Here is a 14,523-nt window from a genome sequence, read left to right as displayed (position 1 = left end):
CCACAGGCTGTTGCCATTTGCAGACAGCACCTCTAGCCATAAATACGAGAGCATGGTCTGCCAGGTTATTAATTTTTTTGTTGAGCTCGACGAATCCTGAGATATTGTCATTCTTGTTTGAATAAAAAAGAGCCGGTTCAAGAGCCATTTCGTCAAACATAATGGTGCAATACTTTTTTTTTTCTTCCCAGCAACTGACCTGAAACAACAATGTAAAAAATATGAAATCGGATAAATAATTTATGACTGTAATATGGATTCTGTTTTACCCCCTAATGGGTTGAATTTTGTAAAATCCCTTCTTAGTAAGCACCTTTCTGAGATTTCGCGATGAGCGAGTGATAATCCAAAAAAAAAACAGAAACAATTAGCATTTACATACCTCATCTTTAATGACTGCAAATAATTGCTTGTTTATGCCTGTCTTTATATCTAGCCCAGCTATTAATTTCTTCAGCGTGGTGTTAGATGGCAGAATAAAAATTTTTTGGAGAAATCTGTAGGCTTTGGGGCTCTGTTTATAAATAGATAGAGCAATCAATTTCTCTTCCAATTTAAATCTTCGCCCTTTTTTTGCTTTAGTGCAAATATTTATTTGCATAGCAAACATTTTTTTTGCTATCGGATTCATATTTTTGGTCATTTCTTCAAAATTATTTTTCTTCGAAAAAGCCAATGCTCTCTTGGCCCGGACATTATAATTCAGTTGTCTCTTTGATTTTTTAAATATTTTATATAATTGCTTGCATTTTGGTGTAAGCTGCTCAAAATTACGAATAAGCCTCTTCTTTCTGGGTGGTGATATCAGAATACCTAAACAAAAAAAAATCATTTAAAATTTTAATTAAAACTAAATTAATTTAAGAGGTTTTTCAGTCGAAAAACTCACTATTCGCAGATGCAGGCTCATTATTTGCAACAGAAGAGGATGAAGCAACCATAGTATCTGAAAATATATTATATACAATTAATATTAGAGTAAATAATAAATTCACTTCACTTTATTTAATTCATTTTTACTTGTAGATAATATAATTTATTTTCTAATTATGATAGAACATAATAAATTACCAGCAGTTATGTCCATATGTCCCTCATATTCAAGTGTACTAGTGGATGTTGATGGCATATTGGTTAAATCTGTGAACACAAATTTTAAATTTATTTGTTTGTTATTAAAATGTTTAAAAATACATAAATTTAAATTGATTAACTAGCTTTATAAAATATACAGTGTGTTGAGGGAAGTAATGATCAAACTTTAAGGCATGAATTCCTGTTCTTTTTTCACATATTTTCCAGTCATTTTAAAATATAAAAACCAGAGGTGGAATTGTGTACAGCAATCGTAATCATTAAACAGTTCATAACGTATGATTAAGTCAGTTAAACAAAGCATTTGACAGCATAATCATATGTTATGAACTGTCAAATGATAATGATTGCTTTACACAATTCCACCTCAGGTTATTAAAGTATGTTTAATTTGCATTGTATTACATAGTATTTAAGCTATTCTATAATTCTATAACTATAATATAAAATGAGAGCAAAAATATTACTCTACAAGCTTTTGCCCACAACTTCACCGTGAAATTTAGGATGTCACAGATCGTCATAAATTACAACCTATATGTTATTCTGGGTTATAAACAATCATACTAGAAAGTTTCAAAAAAATCCGTTCAGTAGTTTTTGGGTGAAAAAGTAACAGTTATCCATACAAACTTTCGCATTTATAATATTAGTAAGATGTCTATTACTTCCGATGCTATTGTTGAAATAAGGGACAAATTCATTCTGTTTTCATACTTTATTTGACAAGATGATAAAAAATAAATTGTGCAAAATCCCTGATTAAAGTATTTTCATCTATAAAATTTTATTGTCCATATATCACGCCCTTCCAGTTTGATCACTACTTCCCCAGACACTGTATTTACTTATCTGTAGGGTATTTTTAATTTTTGATCATAATATATTAAACTACATAACATAAAAAATTACCAGCCAGTATCTCCATATTCCCCTCATATTCAATTGTACTAGTGGATGTTGATGGCATATTGGTTAAATCAGTAAACACATATTTTTGTGTTTTGCAGTATGAATGATCAAAGTGCCTTTTACGTGTATAAGTGTGATCAACATGTTTATTATCTGAAAAAAACAACCGAAAAATATTTACTTTAACTAAACATAAGTACTTTTTAACCTTGCAAATACTTGTTCTTAATAAACTGCTAAAAGAATAATGTGAACAAAGTAACTGGAGTTATTTTATAGTCTTAGGCTGGGTTGCACCATCTTACTTTTACTTTGACAAACATCAAAAATCGCTGAAAATCCATACAAAAAACGTTATAGTTACGGTCAAAGTTTGGTGGTGCAACTCAGCCTTAGTAGTACTCATTCTGTGGTAGTATTTATAGTGCTAGTTACCTTTATCAAAGAATGACTTTGATGGAATGCCATCCTCAATTTCCTTGACAGTAAAAAGGGTTGGATAGGCAGATTTCTTAATTCCAGATTTAGTTGTATGAAATCTTTTTTCAAAATGCTTGTGGCAAACAAGCAATTTGTCGACGTTAACTGACTTCAAACTATCGCTGTTTATACAGTCGAGCCACTTGTTCTTCTGATCTTCATCAGTAGGAAACTTGTGGAGTTTAACGTCCTTTCGTTTACTACCACAATTTGTTATACAACACTTGAAATACATTTTATTTAACCAAAGAAAACGTCCTGTCGTAACTATCGCACTAAAACATCCATATTGTACACTATCACTATAAAACGTCCTGTCGTAACTTAGCACTAATAATTTAAACGTCCTTGCGTAAATTAGCACTAAATAAAAACGTCCTTTTTCGCAAATTATCGATAGAAGATAATTATTACAGATTTACAGCGGGGAACATACAACGTTCAACGCGCGCAAGCAAAACTGTAATGTCGAACTGTCAGTCACTCACTGTCAGTGTCAACTTCACGTCATCTGTGCTGTGGTCAAAAGATGAAGGGCGAGGGGTGAAGCGAGGGGGGTGCAGTATGTCAGTTAATGGATTGCTCCCACAGATTATATAGGTATTTTATAAGGACAACATTTTTTGTTCTATGATTACCAGCCGAGTCACTCCGTCCGCAGCTCACGGACGTAAGTTTATAAGTTGACTTCTATTTCTAGCATTATCATTAGGCATGGAACATTTCATGAATAGCAGGTGAAAAATCATATGAAATGAATTTCATTAATCACACCTGAGCCCCGATTACGGTAACTTTTAACGTCTACAATCCAGACACGCTTCATCGACGCTGCGATACGATTGGTCGAAACAGCTGACGAACGCTGTTGAACGACCAATCGTATCGCAGAATCGAGAAGCGTGTCTGGATTGTAAACGTTAAAAGTTACCGTAATCGGGGCTCTGCTATTTTACTTCACATAGACTGCTATAATTTCACAGTCAACGAAATCACGAATCACATGAATTTCATTCATTCATTCGAGCGAAGTTCGTGAGCGCAGCTCTGCGAAGCGACCGAGCGAGTAAGAAGGAATGATTTGATCATGTGCGTGTTAGAAAAGGACAAGACATGTGATGANGCAATAGAGTTGCTCAGAAAGAGTCACGTATTCTTTGGAGTCACTCCGTCCGCAGCTCACGGACGTAAGTTTATAAGTTGACTTCTATTTCTAGCATTATCATAAAATTGCAGCGCAACATTCAGAGTAGTGGCGCGGTCACTCTAGACTCTTAATGGCTTGGCGTCTGTTGCACTTTGGCGGCTGTATGGTGAAAATGGTTAGATTAAGCCGGGTCTCCAGCGCGTATTTAGCTCTACACAATCAACAAAAAACATCTCAACCTTCAACAGTTTTTGTAGCCAATTTTGTTGAATGTTGACATATTTAATTTTGTTGATTGTGTAGGGCTGTGTAGGGCAAAACACGCGCTAGGGACCCGGATTTTTCAACTACTCGCAGTCACGCCCTCACCCGCTTATTCCACTCTGAATCAAGCTTTGAATGAAGCCATGAGTAAAAAAAGAGTTCAACTTGACTCCTTTAAAAAAAATATCAAGGGAAAATTGAGCTCAAGACCTCTCCATATTCTTTTCATAAATCAATGACGTAAACCGGGAATGCCGAGAAAAAAGTTGCAGTTTTTTTTTCAATTGAGTACATTATTTTTCAATTGAATATACTTTATTAATTGAATAGTTGTAACATATCACTAATGACTTCAAACAATTATGTATATTGTACTAAATTTTTGTAGTGCAAAAAGTTTGAAAATGTTGAGAGATACCATTTATTAGCATTTATTAGCCATAGTTATTAGCTTATCTTTATGTTGCCAACTTTCTTTGAAACATTTTTATGCACATAAAGCATAAAGATGTTCTATTCCCTTAATTATTATTTCTATTGAGACTTTTCTGAAATTTTGGAAGAGTGTATACTTTGGAGTGTACTATTAGGGAATATTCGAATATACTAAAATAATAATAATATTCTGTTTAGTACATTATTTTGAAACTTGCAATTGAACAAAGAATTCGATTCATAACATATTGCCAAATGACAACCCTAGCTTATACATCACTAGACGCGTTTTACGTGCATGCTTCAGTAAAATAATATTTTTGGTTATTTTTTGGTTTTCAAAGTGATTGATAAATAATTAACTTTTGTAAACCAAATTTCCACGATATTATTTGTGTAATAAAGTGCAGTGTTTACGTAATTTTATCGTTTATGTCTATTGGGCGGCTGAATACGTTCATAAAATGGCGGCGGGCGTTCTTACATAGAATGCGTCATAAATAGAAGCGGTGCATGTGTTTAGAATGGCTATAAATAGAGGACTTGCATTATTTTAACTGCATTGGATTGCTATAGAAAATGTCAAATACTGTGATCACTAATTACACGGACCTCAATGGGCCTTCAACGAAGGCGGATAGTTCTGTTGTTGTTATTGTAAACAAGGATGGATCCCTTTCTGTTGATCAGAATTTACTCGGTACATTGATGGGTACGTATTATGCACATTATTATTTCGTTCATATACTTTTGATTTCCAAAGTGGCATAAACTGGAACTGATCAGCCACATTTGTAATAACACTTTCGTTGTAAACATGTAGCATTGATTTTATAGATAAATGTGCATTTTTGGTTCTATTACCGAGTTAATTACCATCCTTCTTTCAAGAATCTACCTAAAAGTATCATTTCTTGTGTGTTTATGATTAAAAATAATAAGGATAATAATTGTAATTCGCCAAGAGCATAAACACAAAATTTTGGCGCCAAAATTAAAGATTCATTTATAACCAATTTTAGAATGCATTCTTCCAAAAAACTTACCCAATGCAATGATAGAATTCTATTCTTAGTATTTAGTTTCAGAATTACAGATTTATGTACTCGAAGTTCAAACTAAATTATCTTGTGCTTGTAGGAACAGATGGATCCCAAGCTGCAGGGATAAGTGTTGTTCGAGTAGGCCATGAAGGTAAACCAGATGATGCTACAGATTCAGAATCCGATGATGATAAAGTTCCCCATGTCACACTATCTGTGGACAGTTATTACGATGAACCTAACAGCATCATAAAATATGGTAAGTAACTAAACTATTATAAGCACCTTTAGTACTCAAAATGTATAAATTATTGTCAGAGTGAAGCTTAATAAATAATATTTCTTATTAATTTTTTGCAGATAGTGGTGCTGAAATGTTACAATCATTGAGAATAGAGACAAGGGAAAATAGTTTGGTTGGCTTTCAAAATGATCACTGCTACACACCTTTTACTTCTCCCAGTCAGAATTTGCCACAAAGTAGTGACAGATATGATGATCCTGTTATTGAAATAACACATACTCCACCACCAAAACCTGTTCCTAATTCAAAGAAAATAACTATTCTGGAACAGCAAATTATTCCTAAAGGCAAAAAGATTATTTTAAATCCCCCTGAATCACCAATTATACTGAAAGGTAATGATGTTCTCAATAAGCCTTTACCTGTTCTGTCAAAGACAAAGAATGTTAAAGAGCAAGAAAAGGGTGATACTTTACAAAAGACTGATGAGTCATCATCCTCATCATCATCTATTAGCTCTGGTGACAGCATCCCTGATAGAGACTCTGATTCTGATTATAAAGAGACTAAAGATAGAAGTGCTTCATTGAAAGTGAAAAAAACCAAATTGAAACCCCGAATATTGAAGAATGTTACACCCAAGTCTGCGAAGTTGGATCCAAAAGTGGCTGCCAGATTAAAATCTAATAAGAATATCTTGAAGAAAGAGGTGAGAGAAAAAATTCAAATCAAGCCTACTATTGAAAAGAGAGTCCAAAATGTTAATGTGGACTTAGAAAGCCTCATACCATCATCTGAGATATCCTTGAACATGACTGCAACCCCAGATCACAGCAAAAATGTAGTGACAAAACACACTCCAAAACCAGCTAAGAAAGAAAAGAAAACACCTGCTCATGTTACAGCATTATTGTCTGACATGACTTCACTATTCTCTACACCAGACGTAATAAGAAGGGTATCTACTGATAATAAGGTCCAAGCTAAAGATCCTACCACTGATAAAAAGAATGTGTCTAATCTGAAAACAATGGAATCAAATACAAATGAGTTTAAATCAACAGAGAGTATTCTCAAAGTGCTCGAGGACAACTCTGAAAAACCTAAACCCAGTGTTGCACATAAAACATACATCAAACAAAAAGAAAAAACTACAGGACCTATTGACAAGATTTCTAAAGGGTATGATCTTTCTTCTCCTATACCTCAGCTAGATGATGCTAGTTTGGCACAAATACTTCAAGATACATCGGGTATAGCACACCCAATGAAAATGCAGCCTGGTATTACAACTGGAAATTCAATGGCCAGCCCTGGCCTTGCAGGGCCATTGTCTCCAACACTTGATTTACTGGGTGGTTTGCAACCAGAAGAAGAAGGCTTGACAGAAGATTTGCTAATGCATGTAGCTCAGCTGGTGGAAAGTTCAGAAAACTTACAAGAGGTTATTGACAAACAAGTTTTGGGCAAAGTTGACACTACACCTGTAAAAGTGCCTGTGCAATCTCCGTTCCAACAAGCACCCAGTTTGTATGCCCAAACTCTCACAAAGTCTGCAAAGAGTGTTGCCACTCGTAAGGATCCCATAGAAATAGTGAGAAGAGATGGGAGAGTGATTACTTTGCCACCAATAGAAGCCCCAGCAACGAGATCTTCAAAAAGGAAGAGTCAGATGGAGACATCCAGCAGTGCAGACGTGATACCAACTCCAGTCTCGGTGCCCTCGCCGCCTGTGGTCACCACCCCTGAGCCACAGGTGCAGGCAGTGTCCAAACAATATGTGAATAAGAAACTGTCCAACAAGAAACAGGAGCAAGTGGTTCAAGCCCCAGTTGATAAAATGTCTGCAGAATCACAGGAGAGCTGGAATTCTGAAGATGATCCTTACAGGTAAATTATAATTTGATGTTTGTCTTGTGGGTTTTAAATTAACGTTGATTGGTGTAATCAATTTCTGTAAATATTTACCTTGCTTGTAGGTTATGGTGTATCTGTAGACAGCCCCACAATAATCGTTTCATGATATGCTGTGACGGCTGTGAGGATTGGTTTCACGGCAAATGTGTCAACATTACGAAAGCAATGGGGCAGGCAATGGAGGAGCAGGGTATAGAGTGGAGGTGCCCCAACTGTATTAAGAAGACGCCGAAAACTGCAGCAAACACAACCCCAAAGGTAATTAATCACCTAAATATGTTAGTAATTAAAGAGTCTAATAAGAATTATCTTCACTATTCACCATATTGCTGATTACAAGAGAATATTGATGCCGTTGAGCCTTTGCCTTTTGTTGTTAAAAAACATTTAAATAGCACAATATTAGAATTGATTTCCCAAAAGTATCATTACAGATTTTTCATTATTTTTTGTTTCATATTGTATATTTATATGTTTTTTCTTCTACTAGACTCAATTTATTTTTATTTTAATATTGTTTTACTCAATAGGTGGCAACAATACAAAAGAAAAATGAAACTGATGTCATAAGCACATCTTCATCAGTTGTCAAAGAAGCAACATTAAAAACAAATTGTATTGTTTGTAAGAAACACGCACGGGCTAGTAGTATTTACTGTAGTGACGCGTGCATTCTCAAACATGCACAGGATTCTTTAAGTCCACCTCCAAACAAATCTGAAAGTAATTCTGGGAAAACTCAAGGCAAAAATAAGGCAGAATCAAGGGTAAGATTTTTCAGGCACTTAACTAGTGTGCTTTGAATGCTTAGGTACATTTTATACTAATATTTTGCCAACAAATTTAGACCACAGCAGTGGTGGCAGCCTTTATTTCAAAGTAGGCATTAGTAGGTCCCGAATTTTAGACCACTGATTTCATCAATTAAATACCATTTAAGAGAGATACTCCCAAATTGCCTGTATGCACTGTTTGCTCAAGTACTTCAGTAGTAATATAATTTGCTATTTCAGGTTATTGTTTTTGAAAGAAAGTCTGGAAAATTATTGGCAGGACCTAATGCTCCAACTGCAGAAAATCTAAAAGCCTGGTTACAAAAAAATCCTACATTTGAAGTGGTGCGACCCGGAAGTCTTAGCCCTATCAGACCGACCATCACGAAAAAGAAAGTGTCCAATGAGCCCAATAAAATACAAACTACTCTTAATTTTGAAAGAGTACCTAAGAAGTCACTTGAACAGCCTTCCTCAAGTAAATCTCTGCTGGAAACAAAATCCAGGGTTCAACAGCAAGAGTCTAAATTGAGGGCTCAATCTGATGCAAGACCTAAGGCGCAGCATATGGAGTTAAAATCTAGGTCACTTCATCAAGAAAGGATTATGAAAACTGTAGCTTCTCCAAGAGAAGAACTAAAGCAGTCTCCACAGCCGAGAACGCCGGTTGCATTGAAACAACAACAAACACAGTACATTGATACGCCCCGGCCTAGCACTTCCACAGCCAAACCGTCAATGAGTGAACCGCGGCGGTTAGTTCGCACTTCAAATCGATCACAGGTTTCATCTGAAAAAGTAAGTAAAGTTTTTTTTATTTTATTATAATTATTAAAACATGCCATGACTAATTATCTAACAACAAATTCTAAACATGTGTACACAATCATTATTTTGCTCCCAGATCATAGTGGAAACTTTGTCTAAAACTGTATCCTTTTATGATGGCTATAACCTTGAAGTTGTTTGAACTTTGATTACTAGCATAGATTGGTAACTTTATGATAATTATTTATTGCTCGATAGGTACCTGCAGTCTCTCCATCAACATCGCGCCGAAAAGACTCATTGGATAGCAAAAACAAAATGGTTGATTCATCTGATTCGATTCGTGATAATGTGAAAAAAGCTTTGCAAGAACAAATGAGTCTCAGAATGGCAGAGAACACTGGCCCCAAATTCAGTGAAGACGAAATAATGGACTTTGCAAATGAAACTGAACTTGAATTACATGAATTATTCAGAGATGTTGGTATGAAATATAAGGCCAAATACAGATCTTTGATGTTTAATATAAAGGATCGAAAGAATCTTTCACTGTGGCAGAAGATTTGTGACCGAACTATCACACCCAAACAACTGGTTGGTAAAATTTTATTTTTATTACTACTTTTGCTAATAAGTTTATTTGTATTTAATGTTTTATTTATTTTAATTTAATTTTTAGGTGCGACTATCACCAGAAGAACTCGCGAGTCAAGAGTTGGCTCAATGGAGAGAGGAAGAAGCAAAACATCAATTGGAGTTGATAAAGAAATCGGAACTAGACTTACTAGCTGCAAGCAAAACATATGTTCTAAAAACACATAAGGGAGAAGAGGTAACATTTTGTCTAAATAATTTTACAGTTAAAATACCTATTTTAAATTTCTAAAAATAATATAATCTTTGTAATTACAGGTAATGGAAACAAAAGAATCTGTTTCAACAGAACTGGATCCAAACGTGCCTATTGAAGATGTGGTTACTGCATTAAACGAAGAAACAGCTGGGGAAGAATCTAAGACAGATGATACTTCACAGGAATTGTACGTGAATTCAAGTTATCTTAAATTACCTTTTAGTCATTAAAAATAAAATGTTCACTTGACCAAACAATATGTTATTTTTACAGAAATACCACATCAAGCAAAGGAGATAGCGCCGAGAAAAAACATAGTCGAAAGAGGGGAAGGGACGACAGCTTCGAGTATTCCAAAAAGGACAGACGCGACTCGAAACGTGATTCGGACAGCAGAAAATCTCGCTCCTCGCGACGCAAATCCGAGATGAAGGAGAAGGATTCAAGGGAGAGCCGCAGATCGACCAGGAGGTCGGACAAAAGATCGAGCAGAGCGAAATCAGAGTCCCGGGAGGATTCGAAAGAAAAGACTGAAATCGGCGAGCGGTCGAGACACAGATCGCGGTCACGAGCCAAATCCAAGCGGCGGTCCAAGTCGCGAGAACGATCGCGGTCGGTTTCGCGACGCCGCGAACGTTCGCGCTCGGGCTCGCGGCGCCGCGAGCCGCCGCGCACGCGCGCGCGCCGCACCAGCGCCGATGACAAGCCCGTGCACCGCTCTAGGTCGCAGGACAATTGCACGAAAACTAAACATGAGTAAGTAAAGTTTATTTTTGTGTTTACTTATATAAATAAATAAATAAATAAATATCCTTGGACATTTTACACTACGCCGCTAGCCCCAAACTAAGCAAAGCTTGTACTATGGGTACTAGACAACGGATATAAACGTAAATTTCTGTAAAAATATCTGCGTCATCTATTTGTTTTTATTTTCATCCTTTCACGTTTCAATATTTCTAGCTCCACAGATTCCGATTCCGTAGAAAGGCCTAAGTCGGCAATGTTAAAAGAAGTACACCCCGAATACGACCCTCACGAGCCGATGATAACGTCAGCGTTTTCGGAAGAAGACTTGCGAAAGTCCAGAGAGGACGTCTACGAGGACACCTACAAGGATGAGGTGGAGGAATATGACAATAAAGATTATGATGCTTCGAAGAGCTTCTCCATAGATGCCGCCGTTATAAACCCCGAGTCTAAATATGTTAGAAGAAAGGATAAAGTGTCAGGTATTAAGTTACTGATATTCTTTTGTTGTGAATGTATTAAATTATTTTTAAGCATTTAAAAAAAATAAAGTTACAAGTCTTCTTTTTTGCAGTCTCGTCTCGAATTAAATGTTTGCACAGCGGATGAATTACACTGTATTAAAATATGTTTTCCACTTTATAGAAGCCGAGAGCGATCAAGAACCAAGTAGCACAGTGGATAACTCTGCGGCGACCGTTTGGAACGGGTGCATCAACATGGTGGACGTGGCGCGGTTCTACGTCGCCGCCCACGAGGTGTCCGGGACTGCGGCAGATTTGGAGGAAGACTTGAGCGCCGAGCTGGACATCGTCGGAAGAATAAACCCGGACACCGTCTGGGACTACATCGGGAAAATGAAAAGGGCCAGCAACAAAGACATTGTGGTGCTGCGGTTGCAGGCCGCGAACGACGAAGAAAAGATGCAGTATATCGCGTTGTATAGCTATCTCAGTAGTCGAAATAGGTTCGTACTGTGCCAAAGATTAATGATTAAAATAAAAAAAATATCAGCCTATTTTTTTTGTAATGCGATCCTATTGTGTTTTTATTTTCCTCACCCGTACATTTGTGCTGAAATAAAGCAAATAAAAATGAATGAATTTCTTTGATTATTTACGGCCGCTTGGCACGCGAAGAGATAATGACGATGTTATGTTTTTAGGTTAGGAGTGGTGAAGGTTTCGAACACGACGTCCGTGAAGGACTTCTACATCGTCCCGCTGCCCGCCAACACGGCGCTGCCGGCCGTGCTGCTGCCGCTGGACGGGCCCGGGCTCGGCGACGCCAAGACGCACCTCTTGATCGCCATCGTTATACGGCAAAGGAAAAGACGCTTGCTCCAACATATTCAACAAGAGATTGTCCCCGCAAAGGTTAGTTTGTGCTAGGCGAGAATGATAAATAAAAATGTTGTTTCGTTATGGCCTTTTTTATTGCGTTGCAAAAAAATTATGACAGCAAAGAGGATAGGTTACTTTCTCAGCGGTTTCTTTTGTTTTTGGAGTTACACAAAAATAAACCGTCTTTGGGTTATTTATTTTAATCCTGACATCCCAAGTTCCTTACCCTAATTTTTTTATTATTTTCAAAATTAAATTGCTANAATTGCTATGCATCTGTAGGACTAACCTCGCCACTTCCTATGGCATAGGAAGTTCCTTTTTCTGTGATTATTAATCACCTCTCGCTTCATCAAGAAGATTTAAAGAAATCCCCTTCTTGGCATCAACTATTTGGAAGAAGTTTCCCATGTCACGCACCCAGAGATGGCATTGCCCACTTCTTGTAGGTAAATACAGTCGCTTCTATTGGTAGGCTCAATCTATGTCCCTTTGAAGGCTAAAATTTTTGGATCAGTCACTTGCTTCGTAAACTTATTGCGTTAAGTATATTCAATCAAGTATCACGCTGCAGGTGGCGCGAGAATCGCGCAAGCGTTCATACACGCCGCCGCTGGGCGGGCGGGGCGCCCAATCGCCGGCGTCGCCGCGCCGCCGCCCGCCCGCGCTGCCGCTGCCCGCCTACACCTCGCCTGCGCTCTCTACTTCAGTCAAGGATAAAATCGCCGCCTCCTTGGGTATGTTTTATTTATTTATTTATTTAAACTTTTATGCCAAAATAAATTTGAACATAAGGCGAACTTATGTTGTATCTTTGTTTCAAATATTGTTGTTCAAATGCTCGAATTGTTTGGATTTCTCTCATTATTATTTACATTTATATGAAGTAGCGCCATATCCTTACGAGATCGTTTTATGTGAAATAAAAGTGAGTTAGCGATTAGTGATACCAGCGTCGAAAGTCTAAAAAGAGGGTAGACACTTTTTTTACCATGACCATCCACCCGCATTTATTTTGGTCATCATGGCGCATGCAACTGCCAAATTGATCCACAAAAAAAATTGTATCGCGCTAGTTTATTTGTTCTGCAACTTGTGATGAATTGAAATCTTTTCAGCATCGGCTGACGACGATGAAGCTTACAGTCCTGGATCTTCAAGCAGCAGTGGCAGCGCGCCCGCTTCCGCGCTGAGTCAGCCGGCGTCCAATACGTTACGCACCAAAATGGAAGAACTAAATAGACAAATAGAGGAGCAAAAGCAACAGATCCTCAAGATGGCAAGAGCCGATTCTTCAGTTGGAGAGGTGAGAACTTTTAAAAAACAACTTAATAAATCGTCATTCTATCAGTTCGCGGCGTGAGCTCATTCGGTCCAATTCGTACTTTTAAAAAATGTCAAAACGAGACAATCCCATAGATTTTGTATGGCAATACAAGATACAAGCAAGTGACGTCACTATCTTTTCAACTCAAACTACTTTGTCTTTTATCAATCACAATGCAACCAAAAATCTTAATTTAAAATTATTTAAGTATTTAAGACCTTTATGTGGAAAGCCTTGGGGGAGGCCTTTGTCCAGCAGTGGACGTCATTTGGCTGAAAACGAACGAAATTTAAGACCAGAATACAGTCTTTTTAAAAAGGTTGTGTTTTCGAATTACTCATGAATTATTTTATTTCAGCAGGACGAAGCGTACTCGCCTTCGCGGCCCATGACGCCGCCGGCGGTGCCGCTGTCGGATATCGCGCTGCCGTCCAACCTGCAGGAGATCCTGGCAACCATCAAGCAGCGCTCGGAGCCGCCGCCGGCCGACGTCGACATGCGCACTCTGCCTCTACCCTGATCGCCCACTTCTTCCACACTTTTATTTTAGTACTATGCACAATATTCGTTAGTAATTTGCAATGCATACTTATATTATTAGTTAACATCACATTTTTGTGTTGTTCGATACAAGACTTCTTACTTCTTGTCGATTTACTTTGTAGGCGATGGAGCCTACATCTGAACGATCTCGTTTCTGTAATTGCCCTTTCCCAAAAATAGTGCTTAGATTGTTTTATGATTTATGTAATGCTTGATAATATGTTTGATGTAATTATGAATAGAGTAAAAACTAAATCTCGAACATGATGGATGTAGATAATAATAAGAACTTCAAGAATAATTGTTTTGAGAATAAAATAGTACATAGAAAATGTGCGAAGCATATTATTGAAATATGTGTGCAATAAGTGAATGCCATGGATGACAACACATTAAAAGAGAGAAACTATGCTAAATGTATCATAATAATGAAGTTGTATGAAATTTGAATATTTCACATTCAAACTAGCATGATTGTATATAGGTATACATACATTGTTCGAAATCATTTAATATGGTGTACAAAAAATAGTTTGTAGTTTTAATTATTTTTACTTAGTAAATTGTAAGAAAGTATATTTTATCTTTTATTCTCTATGACAGAATATAAAACTTAAAACATATGAAAT

At 37.0% G+C, this 14,523-nt stretch overlaps 1 protein-coding gene across 3 annotated transcripts; it reads left to right on the top strand.

Moving 5' to 3' along the window:
- The first annotated feature begins 4,587 nt into the window (after positions 1–4,587).
- On the top strand, positions 4,588–14,292 carry pps (protein partner of snf). Of its 3 annotated transcripts, none has more exons than XM_028322369.1 (16): positions 4,588–5,045; positions 5,474–5,635; positions 5,737–7,510; positions 7,600–7,795; positions 8,068–8,304; positions 8,551–9,108; positions 9,337–9,672; positions 9,758–9,910; positions 9,991–10,118; positions 10,205–10,687; positions 10,895–11,163; positions 11,327–11,648; positions 11,847–12,057; positions 12,599–12,761; positions 13,143–13,330; positions 13,710–14,292. In XM_028322369.1, the coding sequence occupies exons 1-16, from the start codon at positions 4,913–4,915 to the stop codon at positions 13,869–13,871; spliced, it is 5,475 nt and encodes a 1,824-aa protein (XP_028178170.1). In that variant the 5' UTR covers positions 4,588–4,912; the 3' UTR covers positions 13,872–14,292. The 3 variants fall into 3 exon arrangements, with proteins under 3 accessions (XP_028178170.1, XP_028178172.1, XP_028178171.1); XM_028322370.1 differs by having other exon boundaries at positions 4,615–5,045; positions 13,713–14,292; XM_028322371.1 differs by lacking the exon at positions 8,068–8,304.
- Positions 14,293–14,523: the final 231 nt, after the last annotated feature.

This window comes from Ostrinia furnacalis, unplaced genomic scaffold (assembly GCF_004193835.3).
Source record: "Ostrinia furnacalis isolate ACB-3 unplaced genomic scaffold, ASM419383v2 OfSCF7642, whole genome shotgun sequence".
Lineage (NCBI taxonomy): Eukaryota > Metazoa > Arthropoda > Insecta > Lepidoptera > Crambidae > Ostrinia > Ostrinia furnacalis.
Note: the sequence above shows the minus strand (reverse complement) of the source record. Positions and strands in the feature narration are given on the sequence as shown.

What these genes read in the sequence shown, in the direction of transcription:
- pps (XM_028322369.1), top strand. Translation starts at nt 4,913, where the DNA reads ATGTCAAATACTGTGATCACTAATTACACGGACCTCAATGGGCCTTCA. An exon ending in TCTGAAGATGATCCTTACAG is followed by an intron (nt 7,511 to 7,599) that starts GTAAATTATAAT and finishes CCTTGCTTGTAG; the next exon opens with GTTATGGTGTATCTGTAGAC. An exon ending in CCGATTCTTCAGTTGGAGAG is followed by an intron (nt 13,331 to 13,709) that starts GTGAGAACTTTT and finishes ATTTTATTTCAG; the next exon opens with CAGGACGAAGCGTACTCGCC.